The sequence below is a fragment of the Podarcis tiliguerta genome (genome assembly GCF_965153285.1).
Source record: "Podarcis tiliguerta genome assembly, chromosome: 4".
NCBI lineage: Eukaryota > Metazoa > Chordata > Lepidosauria > Squamata > Lacertidae > Podarcis > Podarcis tiliguerta.
In genome coordinates, this window is record NC_139537.1 from 70116526 (window position 1) to 70135375 (window position 18850).

At 42.6% G+C, this 18850-nt stretch overlaps 1 protein-coding gene across 4 annotated transcripts in view; it reads left to right on the plus strand.

Moving 5' to 3' along the window:
* OCA2 (OCA2 melanosomal transmembrane protein) overlaps positions 1-18850 on the plus strand; it is a 147358-nt gene that overhangs the window by 47827 nt on the left and 80681 nt on the right. For 2 of the 4 annotated variants that reach the window (XM_083437759.1, XM_083437760.1), the window contains 5 exons: positions 1025-1107; positions 2099-2252; positions 15496-15567; positions 17374-17439; positions 18674-18730. In XM_083437759.1, the coding sequence (XP_083293885.1) occupies positions 1025-1107; positions 2099-2252; positions 15496-15567; positions 17374-17439; positions 18674-18730 (432 nt within the window). Of the gene's footprint in view, positions 1-1024; positions 1108-2095; positions 2253-15495; positions 15568-17373; positions 17440-18673; positions 18731-18850 lie in introns of all 4 variants that reach the window. The other 2 variants (XM_083437757.1, XM_083437758.1) reach the window with 1 other exon arrangement.

Below are 18850 nucleotides of genomic sequence, written 5' to 3' on the forward strand. Positions count from 1 at the left end.
TCCAAGGTTTGTTTGTTTTTTGCTCGCTAATCATGGACTGCTTGCACGAAACAAACCATGATCCCTGCTTTGGAGAGAATTCTAAGCCAGGGGTCATGCTTTTGTTTCTCCCACACACTAGCAAGGAGGAGTCAGTGGCGTAGCAGGGGGCACACAGAGGCAGTTACCCCAGGTGCAAGATTGTTACAGGCACAAAATTTCAACACCCAGCGCTGCCTCTGTGTGCTTCTGTCGAAAATCGCTTCTCCGTGCAGACCAGGAAGTAGCTTCTCCAGACAATGGAACAACTCTTCTTCCTTTATGTCTGTGGCTGCAATCTCCTAGGTGATGTGGATGCTGTTAGGTAGTTGAATGTGCATGCACACCCTGCCCATTTCCCTCCCACCCACCCTCTGTGTGCCCCTGGACATTGGCAACCCATGCTATGTCACTGGGAGGAGAAACGTAGCTGAGATTAGCACATTTGCGACAAGCCATTAACTATGGTCACATCTGCACACTATATGCCTAAAGCCCTCCTATGGCCATTTGCCAGCCATGGCTTCCCCCAACAGATCCTGGGAACTGTACCTCATCACCATTACTGTACCTCATCACCATATTTGGCTTTGTTAAGATGTTGTTCTCCAGCCTAGTTCACTTCCAGGCTTGGGAAAAAATTACTTAGATGGTGTCAAGTTAAAACAGAGGAGGTCAGGGTTCATTCCTCTCCTGCTTTTGATATAAAAGATAGACCTCACCCATGTTTTATAGAGCAGCAAGAAAACAGATGTTTAATGAACACGCATAAGTATTTGGCCCTTTGACATACTGTACTTTGTATCTCCCTTTGTGCTAACAATAATCCTTGTGATAGCACAAAAAGCTGAATAACACCCAGTGGTTGAAAAGTTCTCTGAAAGTGTCCATTTATAAAGAATCTCCCCCATTAAATTAGCAGCTCGTAAAAATACATTGTGGTAGTGGAAATCAAGCAACAGCATTAATCTCTAATTTTCCATGCTATCTTTTCTTTTTTTTGCAGATCTTATACAATTGGACCCTGCCTTTAAATCTGAGAAAAAACGAACAAGTTATTGTGTCACGAACTTTTGAGATGTTAAGCAGGTTGGTTTGTGAATCCAGAAAAACCTACTTGATTTTTTTTTTTTTATGTTAATTTACTAGGTGCTCAAATCATGGAAACAGTGGGGGATATCCAGTTGTGGATCCCTGCTTGCACAATGGACTTCCTCGGGTAGCAATCTGTTCTGCCCCCCCCCCAAATCTGTTCTGGAGAGTTGGGGGGGGGGGATCATCATCCAGAGTAGATTGTAAGAAGTGTGAGAGGTTGAGGGAGAGAGGTGTGGAAGGGGAATCTCATTGCATCTCCCAGAGTGACAATGGATTTCACCCATGGGTCTTGCCTTTCACTTTTGCATAATACTACTGCACAGCCATAATATCCCATCCAATCATATGTACAGCAACTCTTCAGAGCAGGCTTCCTCAACTTCAGCCCGCCAGATGTTTTGAGACTACAATTCCCATCATCCCTGACCACTGGTCCTGCTAACTAGGGATCGTGGGAGTTGTAGGTCACAAACATCTGGAGGGCCGAGGTTGAGGAAGCCTGCTTCAGAGGGAATTCAGCCCAGGTAACCAGTTGTAGCAGAACTCTGTCTTATGGGGCCTTTCCTCCACTGTTCTTCCTCTTGGGAAGAAGATTTGCCACCCAGGCACCTTCTTCTATTTCCCTAACCCAATAATAGCAAATGCTTCAGGTAACAGAAAAAGAAAAGAAATCTATCTTCATGAGTGATGCTTAAAGTGTATGTATGTGTTTGCATTTTCTATATGACTTCTATCCCACATTTGTGACTTTCAGAAGTTTTGTGTTCTGGACTAAGAGGTGTTTGCATCGTTTGTGAAAGTGAACTAAATCAAATTCTTAATATTTTATGATCTCAATTTAAGTCATGATGTTGCCTGTAATAGCTTTGAGAAAGCTATCTGAAGGTGAAGTGTAAAAAAAAATATGATTATGCTTTCTAGCATTTCCACTTCGTTCTGTCAAATAGTGGTTTGTTTGTTTTTTAAAAAAAATATATTTCAGCAGTAAAGAAACATCCATAAGTATTCAAGCTTTTCTCCAGGAATTGGAAACCGTTCCTCTTTCCATGACTCATCAATATCTTCATGCAAATGTAGAGGCTCAAGTCACAATTGCTTCAGTCATTTTAGCAGGTGTTTATGTGCTCATCATATTTGAGGTAAGAATATTTTTTTTTAATATAAAAAAAATCCAAATAGTCGACATGACAAATAGGAATAGAATTGTTTTGAATAGTTAATGTATTTCAGAAATACCAAGAAGAAAACTTGCCTGTCAGTTCATTGCTACTAAGCACATCTTCTGCTTTATATCGGGCTAAGTCAATTTTCATCGTAGCTCCAATTCAATTCCAGTAACCATTCAGTTTTTAAATCCGCCATTTCTATGGGATTTGAAACTTGAATGTAATATCAGGTCTCAATTCCATGACAAATTATACTCAACTTAAAAAGCATTGATTGAGTCCCGGCATAATCCCACACATCTTTGACAGGAACACAGTGACTAAATGAGAATTTGCTTAAACACCTCTGCCTGCTTATAGTCACACTGGAATCTGTTTTGGTTTTTAGCGCTGTGGTCTAAACCACAGAGCCGAGGGCTTGCCGATCAGAAGGTCAGCGGATCGAATCCCCACGCTGGTGTGAGCTCCCGTTGCTCAGTCCCAGCTCCTGCCAACCTAGCAGTTCAAAAGCACGTCAAAGTGCAAGTAGATAAATAGGTACCGCTCCGGCAGGAAGGTAAACGGCGTTTCCATGTGCTGCTCTGGTTTGCCAGAAGTGGCTTAGTTATGCTGGCCATATGTCCCAGAAGCTGTACACTGGCTCCCTTGGCCAGTAAAGCAAGACGAGCGCCGCAACCCCAGAGTTGTCCGCAACTGGACCTAACAGTCAGAGGTCCCTTTACCTTTTATGGATCAGAAGGGTATAAAAGCTGTAGTGCAAGTCCGTGAGGAGAGCAAGCGAAGATACCTGCCTCAAGAAACCATGTTGCTCGTGCCTTCCCTCTCTGCTCATAGCATGTTATAATCTAATTGATGTAGGGAGCTATGGCTTTCCTCTGGTACCTGCATGACGCTTGAAGCTGAGGTATCCAGAGCACAGATTGCCATTTTGAACACTTCTGCATCAAAGCAGGACAAGAAGATCAGGGATAGCCAACATGGTGACCTCCATAAATTGTGGGACTACAAACCCCATCATCCCAACCAACATGGCCGATGCACAGATACTATTTAATGATTTAAATACTGCTATAACATAAAGAGAAGAATATTGAAGCAGTTCACAGCAGTAATACATAAAGTATGCCACAAAAACCATACCAAAAAGAGGGTAAAAACAGACACCATTTAACCATTGTGAATTATGGGAATTGTAGCCAGTTAGCTCAGTTGGTTAGAGTATGGTGCTGATAACGCTAAGGCCATGAGTTTGGTTCCCATACGGGCCACCTGCGTATTCCTCCATTGTAGGGGTTTGAACCAGATGGCCCTTGGGGTCTCTTCCAATGCCACAATTTGATGATATTGAGGGCACCATGTTGGCCAGCCCTGCAGTACAGCATAAGAGGAGGCTTGACTAGGCTTTTAGGAAGCTATGTGAAGATGAACTACCCATCAGTATCTGGGAAACAACTGTGGGAGAAGGCTTGTTTCTTTGTCTTGCTTGTGGGCTTCTCCTAGGACTGAGGAACCTCTGGCTGTCCCTATATTGTTGGAATACAACTCCCATCATCGTTGATCATTGGCCATGCTGTTCGAGGCTGATGGGAAGTGGAGTCCAACAACATCTGGAGGGATGCTGGTTCCCTATCCCTGCTGTGGATGTTTGAATATCTGCTATGGAGTATAGGATGCTGCATCTGGCAGGGGCTGCCCTTTTGTTTCATTACCACAATAAGGGAAGATCTTCTGCTAAATACACCTACGGGCCGAAATGAAATAAATGGGTAGCTGGCCAGAATCTGCCAAAATTGGCCCCCTGAACAGTAGTGAAGCAGGGCCTGGTTTCGTCTTTGGTTTCAAAATTAAAATCTCCTCCTTCAACTCTGTACAGTACAGTGGTACCTCGGGTTACAGATGCTTCAGGTTACAGACGTTCAGGTTACAGACTCTGCTAATCCAGAAATAGTACCTCGGGTTAAGAACTTTGCTTCAGGATGAGAACAGAAATCATGTGGCAGTGGTGCGGCGGTGGCAGCGTGAGGCCACATTAGCTAAAGTGGTGCTTCAGGTTAAGAACAGTTTCAGGTTAAGAACGGACCTCCAGAACAAATTAAGTTCTCAACCCGAGGTACCGCTGTATCAAGGAATTCTCCTTTTTGGCTGAAGAGACTTTGGAAAACACAGAATCTGGTCCCCTGAACTCTGAGAGGTGTTTGGATTACAGGGGCAGCAGGGGAAGGGAATGTTAATTTAGTTGATGCTGTTTCACTTATACCTACCTACCTACCTAGTGCCCATCTAAGTTTTACATTCCCCCTCCCCGCCCCAGTTGTGTTATTTTTTTTCTGGGCACTTCACAACTTTTTCAGTGGCCCATCCTCCTGACTCTAAAAGTAGATGAAAGATTTTTCTGCTCTATAATTAGGATGGCAGCCCTGACTCAGGCTGAAAATTCAGAATGCATTTATCCACTGGGTGGCGCTGCTTGCTGTTCTTAAATCTTGGATGCTGCTTTCAGATCTCGCTGTAAGCTTTAGCCGGGCTTTCTCACACAGAGGCTGTTGTTTTCTGGCAATAATCAGTGAGGTGCCATTTCTTTGTGCTGGGAAGCTGAAAACCAACTTTCAAGAGTGTCCCATTTTTATATCTTCTCCTGCCTTATAAAATATTGAAAAGGGCCACGTTTCAGTATGCGCTGTGCTCGTATCAAAACGTGACCCATCTTGCATCATATTTGTGTTTTCTTGTTCTGATGGAGGCAGCTGTGGAATATTAGGCTGGGTTAATTGAATGCTACTGTACTGCTTCCAGCCTGCCCAAGGCTGCCTAGGGGAAAGGGAGCTGCAAAGTCTTAAAAACGTAACAAAGTGCAAGAATACTCTTTGGCCCATGCACTTGCATGTGCATATGGATGCATGCTTGTGTGGTATTCATTCCCATGCATCCAAACTTTCAGAACTTGTTTATTTGGCAGCATAGGTTTTCTGGGGTAGAAGAATAAACGGTAGTAAAATGAATAGCTGCGGAGGAAATGAGATGATAAAAGACTTAACAATAAAGCCAAAAGGTACATAGGCAAACTTGTTGAATTGGAGAAAGGCAATACATTAAAAAACAGAGAGCAGGCATTTCATGTAAAGCTGAATATATACCTCAAGAGAGAACAACGTTGCATCTGTTGTAGCTCAGTAGGACACACAGCATTCCAAAGGAACTACTAAAATTGTGTGCCTTGATGATACAGATTAATTAAATAAATACAGATGTTTAGCTTTTTGAAATCCTGCTGTTGTTTTTTTTTTTGGCCAAAGATGCATACTTGATATGTAGCTGTGCTTGATGTATTTTAAAACATTTTTTTTGAGGGGGGGGGGGAGTTTGACGTTGGGGTTGCTTTTTTAAATTTAGGTCCTCTATTTTCATTTATTAGAAGCAGTTTTATTTTGCAATTTCCTTGAATACCCTTCCTTGTAGCTTGGATCTTGGCCAGCTTGTATTTTTCTGTCCACTTTTGCTTACAAGCGCAGCCAGCTGAGTTTTGACCCAGAAGTGTTTCAGTAGCTTAGGCTACCCATAGCAGAAAAACACAACACAAAACAAAACAAACAAAACTGAGGTGCCAGTTCAGCTTTATATACTGGCCTGTTTGTCACAGAGAGTTGTGCTTTTATTGAAGTGGCTCTGACAGAACAAAGGTTCACCCCACCACCAAATATGATAGACCTGAACAACTTGTTTTACCAACCCAATGCAGCCCACCAGCCAAGGATTTTGGCTCACCAGATGATTGACAATTCAGGGGAGGGCAACTGCTTTGCATGCAGAAGGTCCCAAGTTCAACTCCTGACATTTCCAGGTAGGACTAGGAATGTCCCTTGCCTGAAACCCCAGAGAGTCACTGTCAGTGCAGAAGGCACTGATTTGGGTGGACCTGGTCCAATTGACTCAGTATAAGGCACATTCCTCTTTTTCCTCCTTTTCCCCCCAGCCTTAGGCCTTTTATCAGCTGCCACATGTGGGTAGTAGATTGCCTGTTGTATAAACCTGAAATATGGTGATTGGCAGTGCTTTTTTTCTGGGGTACACATGTTCTGGGGTACACATACCCCTAAACATTTTGTGAATCTATGTTTGGCCTCATTGAGGGGCAGTATTTCAATATGAGTAGGAAAATGAGAGTACAGTGGTACCTTGGGTTACATACGCTTCAGGTTACATACACTTCAGGTTACAGACTCTGCTAACCCAGAAATAGTACCTCGGGTTAAGAACTTTGCTTCAGGATGAGAGCAGAAATCATGCTACGGCGGTGCAGTGGCAGAAGGAGGCCCCATTAGCTAAAGTGGTGCTTCAGGTTAAGAACAGTTTCAGGTTAAGTACGGACCTCCGGAACGATTTAAGTAGTTAACCCGAGGTACGACTGTACCCCTAAACATTTTTGTAGAAGAAAAGCACTGACGATGCTCATTCTACCAAATGAGGATTGACAGCCTAGTTCAGGCTTCCTCAACCTCAGCCTTCCAGATGTTTTGAGACTACAAATCCCATCATCCCTGACCACTGGTCCTGCTAGCTAGGGATCATGGGAGTTGTAGGCCAAAAACATCTGGAGGGCTGAGGTTGAGGAAGCCTGGCCTAGTTGGATGTAGCTGCAGCAATAGCCTCCCATCAGGAGTGTTGCTGAGTTTGGGACTGTGTGAGCACACCAGCAGAGCCAATCGGGTGCTTGTTCGGGGGACACTTGTTCAACCCCCCAACCCTTTGTCAGGAGCTCGTCTTACTCTTGAGTAGGACCCTGGCAGAGACACATGCTCGACTGGCATGTTCTCTCCCTCCTGGTCTTTTGTTCGGGAGCTTCAAAAGCTTTCTTTTGCCTAAACAGCAAAGCATTTTGGCTAATCTACTTTATTTACATATAAACACACATGGAGCACTGCAACATGCTTCCCCCTCTCTCTAGCATCAGACAGCAAAGAGAAAGAGCAAAGGACAATAGTCCCACTTCATGGAACACAGTAACACAAACGTCCTGTCTCCATCACTTCCCACTTTGTGGAGTCAAAACATACACCGTCATGTGATAGACAAAAATCCCATGACTGCAATAATGGAGCAGGAATTCTAACACCCTTCCTCCTCCTGGTAAGTGACAGCAGTGCAGCTGCCAGAGTCTGCTGCCCCACTGGATGAGCTTCTCTAGGTGATCAGTCAAACTTTGGAGTAAATCCCATGAACCAAGTCTCTCCAGCAGAACTGTTATTGATCACAAGCTGGGCTGCCTAGCTGTTTTTTCAGCTGGATGTTGCTCAGATGTTCACTGATGAAATTCTTCTTTAACAGGTTTTGTTTGTGCTCCTGTTGCAAGCAAATGAAACTTTGGGTTCTGAATGTTTGATGATAGCACTGAATGAGTCTGAAAATGGGTTTTTCCTCAAGATATATTTGGTTAGTGAGACTTACTTCTCTTCCGCCCTAAAGGTTCGCCTCCTTTGTCCAAAGCAATCTGAAGCTGCAATATTGACTATATCACGAAGTAGTGTTCTTTTTATGTGGAATTTGGTGGGTTGAGCCTGCTTTATGGAGATGAGTTGAACATAATTGTCAGTTCCTCCATTGAACTAGTGCTTTTACAATCTGTTGTAAATGAAGTAAAGCTCCCTTATGGATTTGGAAGGGTTTTGCATTCTTGCAATTAATCTTTTTCACTATTGCATAGTAACCTGGTAATGTTTTAGATCTGGGATTATGATCACTCTTAAGAGGGATCACCAACCCTATCAGTGGCATTTACAGCACTTTCTCAAAATTCAAAACGTGCCCACTGGTCCAAAAAGGTTCACAACCCCTGGGATATAATATGACAGTCCATTGAACAGTGCAATGAGCTGATGAAGATTCTCTGGGAAAAAAATTACCAAATTGCTTTAGATTGTTGCAGAATATAATCAAAACATGTTCAGTTTGTGGTCTCTGTGTGGCACCTGGTAAACTGGTCATTCACATTATTTGACGGTTGTTGTTGGGGACAGTATCTTTCAGCCTTCAAATATCAGAGTGAACAGGAATGATTTTTTAATTCCTCCTGAAAGACAATAATGATGGTAACAGATGTACCTCATCAGGGAGGGCATTCTACAAATGGGGAACTGCCGCTGAAAAGGCCCTGCCATGGGTCAAGGCCAACCATGGATTTGTAGGACCCATAAATTATTGCTGCAATTTTAAGCATGGCTGCTAGGAAGCAGGGACTCAGCTACCTTAGTCAAAAAACAGTGTTTTGAATTTGTTATAAACATGCAACACCAGATGGAGCTGTAGAGCAGAAAACTTTTCTATGCGATTTTACATGGCGTTTTCCCCCTTTTGTTATAACAATTTAATTTCTAGCTGTCCCCCCCCCCCGTGTGTAGATCCACCCTAAGTCACACTGAATTCATTGGCCACATTATCATTGCTCACAAGTCTCATTTCCTTCAGTGCTATTTCCAAAGCAACATTCAAAGGATAGTTCCATAGGCTGGTCAAGACATGTTTCTGCTTCGTATATGTGAGCTATAAGAACTTTGGCTCTTTGGGGCACAAATTGACATTATTAACTTTCACTTTTTGTTCCATTAAACTTCTTTTTAGCACATACAGTGCACCCAGAATGTGACAAACCTACGCCTTCTCTGCATTTTTCTTCAGGCAAAGGTTTGGCTGATATTGAGTGTGAGTAACTTGGTATGAATTCTGAGCAGGAATTTAAATTCTCTAGATGGAATACATCTATGGTTCTTTGTTTGAGAATTGTTGAAGTCTTGCTTATTTTTGTCCCCCCCCCAACAATCAATTGAATGCATTCTTACTTGTTAAAAGGGACCCCGACCATAAGGTCCAGTCGCGGATGACTCTGGGGTTGCGGTGCGCATCTTGCTTTATTGGCCAAGGGAGCCGGTGTACAGCTTCCGGGTCATGTGGCCAGCATGACTAAGCCACTTCTGGTGAACCAGAGCAGCGCACGGAAACGCCGTTTACTTTCCCGCCGGAGCGGTACCTATTTATCCACTTGCACTTTGACGTGCTTTCGAACTGCTAGGTTGGCAGGAGCAGGGACTGAGAAATGGGAGCACATCCCGTTGTGGGGATTCGAACCGCCGACCTTCTGATTGGCAAGTCCTAGGCTCTGTGGTTTAACCCACAGTACCACCTGCGTCCATTCTTACTTGTTAGTCAGTCCCAATGGGCTCAATGGGGCTTATTCCCGAGAAAATATGTTTTCTGTGAATTCTGTTACAAAGATAAATTTCTATCAGAGATTCAATCATTAGATTTCCTGAATAAATTAAGTTATAAAGAATAAACCTTGAGGGATCAGCTGCTTTTTTTCTTTATGGTGAAAGAGCTTTGAACAAACAACATAAAATGTATAGAATGTAAGCTGACAGTGTTGGTTTAGATATTTCCATCCTGTCTGCTTAGTCCTCTATAATTTCCCCCCAGCTTTTTTTTAAAAAAATCATTACACACCTACCAGAGACCAGTTCTGCTTTGACCTTTTGCAGGCTCATTCTCACAGAAAGGGCTTGTATGTGAGTGTCTTTGTGAGAGGGGTAATTTTATTTTTCTTAATATACAGCAGTGGTTCTCAAACTTTTTCCCTCTGAGCCACAGTTTCAGAATAAAAATTTGCTTGCACCACACCATTTTTTTTTTTGATTGATAAGAAATACATTGGAAAAGAAAAAAAAAGAAACAACTAGCAGTGCTCGTTTATATCACAGAACACAACTAGTTTATAATATGATTGTGGATCATCCATAATATGGGTCATGGGACACGGTCACAACACAAGAAAATATATTGTCTGGGCAACTGAATAATACTCACTGTACTTTGCAGTACAGCACAGGAAGTTAGGGAGACTCACACTATTATCTAAATGAATGATAACATTGTCTTTTATGCTGTGTGGTGAATACAGTGCTAGAACATATGGAAATCCACCCCCCTTTGTTTTCTGTGGCTGCAGTATTTGTAAAAAGTAACAGAAGAAGTAAACAAAATATGTTTCTGAGTGAGCTCACGGGGTTCCCAACATTTGCTCAAAATTCAGTACAAAATGTCAGCTTGGTAATACTTCAACTCAGCCTTGTAGGTATACTGCAGTGATCTTCAGTTAATATAAATACTGCATAGATGTTATTACTGCCCAGACAATTCTTTTTGTTTGTTTGTGTGGGATCTCATGAAACCCTTGTCAGAGCAAAACAACAGGATCGTCTCAGGTTTTGTTTCTATGACTACTTTCTCAAGAGTACCTCTTTTGTGTTTGGGGGTCATCCATTTAGGTTGTTTTATTTATTTATTTCCTGGGACATGTCTTCAGGTACTTTTATATACCATGCTCCACTGCTTGTAATAGAGAAACAAAATGAATAAAACATAGTATGTTATTTATTCATACACTACCAAAAGAAGCCTAATACGATGTTCATTAGAAAATGTTCTCTATGAATAGGTTTGCCACATTCCCCAAAGTGAAAATCTGGACAAAGTTGTTGAGCTTTTATTTTTTAGGAACATCTCACAAAAAATTAAGTTTTGTGGTTTTTGGGAGATTTCTTAATTGCCCTATTTGTCATACGTCTGGGTTTCCCGCCTGGACGCCATTTTTCAGCTCGATTCCCAGATGTGTCCGGGGAAACCTGGATGCATGGCAGCCTTATCTATATCTGCCTGAGGCAAAGGACAACAAGGCAACTAGGCTAGCAGTTGACTTTTACTTCAACTGGCAATTGGACAGAGTGCTCCACCATGACTGAAGAAACCAGTCTAGCTTAGTGGGTCTGGTGGTACACACAGTTCCTTTCTGCTAACATCCTGGTGTTGCTCCCTGCCCCCTAGTATTTGCTGCCTGAAGCTGCTGCATTCTGTTTAACAGTAGGGCTGGCGCTGTTAATTTCCTCATTAAGTACAGTGGTAGTTCAGGTTACAGATGCTTCAGGTTACCAGCTAACCCAGAAATAGTACCTTGGGTTAAGAACTTTGCTTCAGGATGAGAACAGAAATCACTCACCGGTGGTGCGGTGGCAGTGGGATGCCCCATTAGCTATAAGTGGTACCTCAGGTTAAGAACAGTTTCAGGTTAAGAACGGACCTCCAGAACGAATTAAATTCTTAACCCGAGGTATCACTGTAAATGGATATAGGGTAGAAGATTGAAAAAGAGCAAACAGGAGAACTTTCCTTAAATACTAATTGTCAAAAATCCATTGAACCTCTTGCATTACGTTCTCTTTAGTAATGGCAAATGCAATCATAAATGAAAGGGAAATGTTCTTCTTTAAATCGCCTTCTGGATTATCTCATATATCTCTGGGTACTGGTGCTTATGTAGTCAAAATGGAACAATCCATGTTCAAGTACACTATATGCCACAATGTGTAACATTTTTTCAGTTTTGTTGCTATCAGCAACTGTTTTGACCCCTTCTGGTGTCATCTGCCAGATGGCACAGTATAGCATACTTCTTCAACATAGTGCAGACTTAAAGCATAAATTCAGAAATCAGCAATCAACTTCCTTATAGTTCTTAGTCTTTGAATAAACAACTGAGTGGACTATCAAAAACATATATTTTCTGGATATGGGCTGGGAAGGCGTTCATTGTTTTAAATTATGAGACTATTCTTGGTTTGGTTCTTAAACAGCCCTTTACCACCTGGGACTCCCCAGTGCCACAGCCTTAGCACAATGAATTTTAGAATGAAACACCCCCAACACTGTATGGAATTGTCTAACAAAAATCCACTCAAGCTCTTTCTCCAAAGGAGTAGGAAGCTGATACTAGATATCTGAATTTCTGCTTCAGTCTATCCTATTTTTTTAGATACTATGTAATCCCACACTGTCTGGCAGAAGTAACCAGAAAATAATAAATTAGCTACTGATACAAAACACTGAAAAACTTTACATAGAGCATACAAATGCTGTGGAAACAACAACCGCACAGTAGCTTTCAGATATGTGAAATCTTACCTTACTGCAAGTGATCTATGGCATGTTAAATATCCATTTCAAATTCCTGTTCTGTTCCTTAGAAGGCCTTGTGAGAAGATGTTTCTTCATCTCAGGGAATTTCTCTTGAGGAGAGGTTTAAAAATAGATCTTTACAGTGTTTTTTTACAATGAAAGAACTAGCTGTTGATGGTTATCCTAGGTAAACGTAAAGGGACCCCTGACCAGGTCCAGTCCAGTCCAGTCGTGGCCGACTCTGGGGTTGCGGCGCTCAACTTGCTTTACTGGCCAAGGGAGCCAGCGTACAGCTTCCGGGTCATGTGGCCAGCATGACTAAGCCGCTTCTGGTGAACCAGAGCAGCGCACGGAAATGCCGTTTACCTTCCCACCGGAGTGGTACCTATTTATATACTTGCACTTTGATGTGCTTTCGAACTGCTAGGTTGGCAGGAGCAGGGACCGAGCAACAGGAGTTCACCCCGTCATGGGGATTCGAACTGCCAACCTTCTGATTGGCAAGTCCTAGGCTCTGTGGTTTAACCCACAGTGCCACTCGCATCCCGATGGTTATCCTAGACAACCCAAATACCAATGAATTCTGAAATAGCAAAGGGAATGCTGTGGATGATGTAGGATGTCTGACATCATATCTTGATCATTATGTTACTGCCATACTAAGTCAAACGCTCAGTCCATCCAGTTTGGTATTGTGTATAAGTCTGCTCAGCCTCCTCTGTGAGATGACAGTTGCAGCACAGCACTGCCCTGCTGCCATTGCCGGGATCCTTGGGCCGGTTCTCAATGGCCAGTGGGAGAAGTCCCAACCTCTCCCTCCAGCCATGGACATTTGAATTTGGCCTGCCTGCAAACTGGCCAGTCGTGGAGGGCCTTGAGGCAGGTTTTGGATGGGTAGAGCTGACTGGGACTCCTGCTGGAGCCTTCACTCAGGTGCATTCCATGGGCTTAAATAAGGACCACTTCCTGGACCCGGCACCACAGTCGTCTTTGGATGTCCCAGCCACCCTCCTTGGCTATATGGCTCACACCACTCACTATTGAGGGTGTTGCCTTTGGTATGACCTTGCTATGGAACTTTCGGTCGCTGTATTTGGGGCCAGGGAGCAATTTATTCCCCATACTAACTTGAGTTGACAGGGTTCATGAGCCCATGGAGGGAGCTTGTGGTGCACAACAGACTGGTGCTATGCATGCATATACAAGTGCAAAGAGCCATGGCCATTATGTGTATTGGTGTTTGGGGGGCAGAGATAACCCCTACTGTCAGTGAACTGCCATCGGAGCTGGAGGCGGAGAGGAGGCTCCAGAGGGATGGCGGAGAGGGTCCCAGTAGGGAGAGAGGCAGCCCATCCGCTGGGGAAGGAAATCAGTGTAACACCAGTGGAGAAGGGGGGCAGATGGGGGAATCAGAGAGGTGGCTCCAGGACTCCTCGCCGGAGACCAGCGGAGAGGGCACGGGTACTCCGCTGCCCACACCCTCTTTGCGCAGAAGACTTCCGCGCAGGCAGAGTAGGAGGAGACTGGGCGTCAAACAGCTTCTATGCTGGAAGAGGTTCAAGAAACGCCCACTGACGGATTCTGCCAGCGACTGAGGCAGCCACGGAACTTGAGGCTGTCCAGACAGAAAGGGTTCAACCAGACAACCTAGCCAGGAGTAGCGGCAACTTACGCACGAGCAACCCCTAGAACCATTACACCTACAATGCTTTTTGTACCCATGCTTATGTGTGTAATGAGTTTAGGGAGTCTGTGTTGAGTTCAGCTGTTCATTCTGTGATGGGTCTCTGTCTAAGATTAAAATGGAATACTGCTGAAATCTGAATTCAGATAAAACGGGCAACAGAAGCTAAATCTTTTATCAAGTTTTCACCCTATTGTGACAGAAACAAAAGAAAGAGTCGCAGGGGTTGCTTTATTACTTTCCGTTCAGCCAAAGACATTCTAATGAAATTAGCAGTGAATGAGCTTTTGTGGAATGAGGCTTTCATCAGAAAGTAAATCTGAGTAATATTTTAAGTATTGCTAACTCATTTGAAGGTGATTCGGTGATAACTGTAAATTCTTTCAATTATATTAAACCTTTTGCAATTGCATTTCGTTTAATGAAATTACCCACTTGATGGCTGAAGAAGAAGAAGAAGAAGATTGTTTGTAGAACCAATCTTGTGGACATCCTTAATCAAGTTGGCATGGAGGCCTTAAACATTTATTGAGATATTCCATCTTGCCACTTCCCTCTTAAATATTTGCAAACAGGCGGCAAAGTAATGAAAACTGAATGAAATGCTTTATCTTGGTTTCCACAGGGGGAACATCTATGTAAAAGTGATGTGATTGTTGCAATTACAACACTCCAGCCACGAGAATGTGGTTGTGAGAGAGGAAATTGTGTCTCCCCACTATTCAAGGTTTTGTCAAAAGTAGGGGGATTTGACATTCTTCCAGTGTGGGGACAAAATGTGTATGTCCTTTTAAGTTCTAAGCATTGAATAAGCTATATTAAGACATTCAAATCAGAAAGGAGGTTAATTATGACAGAGGGAAGGGATTTGTTGTTTAATTGTATGAATTGGAATACAGGGAAGGGAGACTCGGGGAAGTCAGAGAAACAAGTTAATGCAAGATCAATATGAAGATAAGATTGTTTTTATTTCTGTTGTTGGTAGTATGTTATGTTTGTGTAATTCTGTATGTTTTTGGTGTATTGTTTGTTGCTTTTGTTTTGTTTTGTCGTCTTTTATGTAAAATCGAATAAAATATTTATTAAAAAAAATAAAAATGTGTATGTCCTTGTAGATCTAAGGATGAAACCCTGAAGCACGGCACAACTAAATTAAGCTTCCTCTCTCACAACTTCGTTTGAACTCAGTTGGTTACTAGTTAGTAAATTAAATGGTAAACATGTATCCTAAGCTACCAAATAGGTGATTCAGGATCCTCAAGGTGGGGCTGCATGTTGAAGTGGGTGTGGCCAAAGTATTAAAACAGGTGTGGCCAAAGTGTAAAAGCAGGCAGTAGAACCCTTCCAGATGGACTTATGGGCTGTGGACCAGTCACTTCTGATGTTGACATGCCAGTATTTGCCTTGAAGACGTCTCTAAGCAGTGTGTTCAAAGGACCAAGAGGGGAAGATGTGACTAGATCTTTACATCATACGGAATAAGACTTAAAAGGACAACAACTGGACTAATAGGCTTGGTCCTTCCTGTTGTTGCAGATCGTTCACAGGACATTAGCGGCGATGCTGGGCTCCCTGGCTGCCTTAGCTGCCCTTGCTGTGATCGGTGATGTAAGTAGCAAAATCTCATATGTTCCTTTTACAAACTCCCAATTCCTAAATCCACTTACAACCTTGCCATGATCAGCAGCCGTCTTTGAAGGGAAGAAAACATTTCAGTGAAAGTGCCTGCAGTCATTCACACTATTTAGCGTACGCACAAAATAGTTTGTGTTGTGTGTTTGCATGTGTGAATCAGGACAGGGACCCTGAGAGTTCTTTGCAGGTGTAAGAACTACACACACACACACACACACACACACACACTTATAGTTATATAGTTCTTAAGTGTGCCATCTATATATATATTGCCTCATATATATATATATATATATATATTGCCTCATATAGATGACACACTTAAGAAGGCTTCCTAAAGTCATTATGCATAATGATGGGACATAGGAAGAAAGCATCTCTGAGATGTGCTGGCCACAAGCTGTTAAGGTCTTGATAGCCATGTGACAGTGGATAACTAATTTAGATTTCTTTAAAATTGGATAAGACAAATTCATTGTCAGGAGCTGGAGTCAGGCGTAGGTCAGCAATAAAATAATAAACATCGGATGGCAGTGAAGTTAACTCTTTATTCAAAGAAACAAAACAGCTCATCCCTAGTGGTCACAGCAACCTTACCCAGTAGGTGTTGCCCCATTGTGGCAGCTGCAAGGACTGAAAACCCTCACCTTCCCACTCCTCTCTAAGGCTCTTCCCCTGGTTAATTCCCCAGCAGCCTAAGGCTTCATCATCTTGTCTCACGTTGCTCCACCCTCTTCATTTCTCTGTGTGTTCTGTGAGACTGGTGGGGGGGGGAGGGAGATGGCTGCAGCAAGACTGGGAGACCCCTAGGATTCTTCAGCAGCCTTCCTCATCTCTGTCTCCTAGACCTCCTCCTCTCGTGCCTTTGAGTCTCGACTGCCCTCTGCCACAGCCTCTTCCTGCTCACTAAACCCTGTTGCCTCTTCAGTTTCTGACACCTCCTCCCCCTAGTCTGCTCCCTCTTTTCCCTCTGACCCTTCACTGCTGTCCAACCACCAATCCCCTGGCTCTGAGCCTTCTTCCCCAAGGGTTCCCCAGCTGGTGCCCCCAGCATTATTCTGCATCCACCATGGCATTCATGGTGGATGAGGCTATCAATGCTCGTAATAGCTCTATAATACTTCCAGGCAGCATGCCTCAGAATTCCTGTTACTGGGTAACAAAACTGGAAACTCTGTCGGGTCACTGTAGGAAAGAGGATGCTAAACTAGAAAAGCCTTTGGTCTGATCTAGCAGGAGTGCTCTTATGTTCTTAACAATACCCTTTTGGTTGTGATTTTCTTCTTCCTCTTCACTATCTGTTCAGTTCTTTAAATTATTATAAACATTCTTAGCACAGCACTGCGGACAAATCCTTGCCAAATCAACATTGTTTTTAAGAAAAACTGTTCAGTTTTGTCTCTTGGTTCTTAAACTTGAAAGTTTTTCTCCCTTTTAAACTGTCCACAGAAAAAATCTGCATGATATTATCTTGTCAGCAAAACAGCAACTAAAGGAGCCCAGTATTTCAGTTTTCATTTATGTCCATAAAGGCGCAGTAAGGTGTAGAAAAACAAAAATAATAAGACAATCGAAAATGCTTAATGTAGGCACCTTGTAAATGAGCCCTTCAGGTTGTCTGCGTTTTACAGTGCCAACGGAGAAATTCTTGCAAAAAGACTAACTAATTTCCGTCAAAGTGCATTTTAATAGGTTTTTTTTAAGAGTTTGCATTTGCAGAGCTAATCGCTAGGTAGGAGATCTATGGGATTAAATGATAATTGCACTCTCTAATTGCAGAAGCCGAGCCTGGTCAAAGTAGTGGCATGGATTGATTATGAAACTCTGGCGCTTTTGTTCGGAATGGTAATTAAAAACTTCTATATATACACCTTATGCCTTAAGTGTTCTGGAATTATATCAAACTTAATTGTTGCTAAACGTTAAAAAAATATGCTACATTTGAGAGCAGCTACAGTCATATTAGTTCCCTTTGAAGCTTTTCCAGTGTAGGAATTTGGAAATTTAATGCCTCTTAATGTGACTGGAAGCTTCTGGGCAAATTTAGGGTTGGCAGATTTTGAAATCATTTTGGTATCCTCCATTGGCTTTTGTGGTAGGAGAAATAATTTCATAATGCAGGGGAGCATGCATTCCAACAGATATGACGTCAAATTTTTGCTTTGTTAATACTGACCAGGGCTTTTTTCCAGCCAGAACTCACCGAAACTGAGTTCTGGCATCTCTTTGGTGTGTGTTCCAGCACCTCTGCAGCGTGGCAGCATGTTGGCACATCAGCACATCGCTGGGGGCTGTGCGACAGAAGCTGCGGGTGGCATGGTACTCTGTGTTGCGTGACAGAGGCTGCGGGTGGTATTGCAGAAGGCAGCATAAGGCTCCCCCCTTTAAAAAAAAGCTCAACAAGTTCTAGAACCTCTTTTTCTAGGAAAAAAAAAGCTCTGGTACTGACTATCAAGTGACAAGCAATAAATAGATCCTTAAAAAACTGGGAAGCAGTTTGCACTGAATCTCTGATCATATTTGATCTAGTAAAGATTAAGTTTTGGAGCCCCTCCAGATGTTTTTTTTTTAAAAAATATTGTGCATCCATGATTACTTGTGCACTTGCAAAATATTTGGACTGGATATACTGCTTCATTTCCGACGAGTGCATGTCCTGTAATTTCCTGGTTACATTCTGTAGCTTTTTATACCACAAACATAATGGTTTATTTTTATTTTTGTTGCACGGTAGTTCCAGAGTTCAAGTAATGCAGTGACACTGGGGAAGCATATCAGAACAACTACTAAAATGGAAAAATGTGTGGATGGTCCAGTATAAATTGACCTGCACTATTATTGCATCTGTGGCATGCTGCAGGATACACCCATAAAAAGGCCTCAGTGTGGAGGGTGCCCTGGTGAATCCCTCTATTCCAAATGAAAACCTGTGCATTCCCTTTTAAGTTTAGTAAGGGAAAATATGTGTGCAAATTTGAACAGAAGGATTCTCCAAAAATGGGCGCATTAAAGCATTCTTTATTGATAAAAATTAACTGTATAAACAGTAAAATATTTTCTTTTTCTTTAACCTCCATAGATGCTTTTAGTTGCCATCTTTTCTGAAACTGGGTTTTTTGATTATTGCGCAGTAAAGGTAGGTCTGTTCCTCCCTTCTTTTTAGTGGAAAGCATTTATATACTATTTAGCACTAGAATTTAATAATACTTTGCCATACAGAACAAAAAAAAAAAGCATGCTTGAGTCCATTTGACTG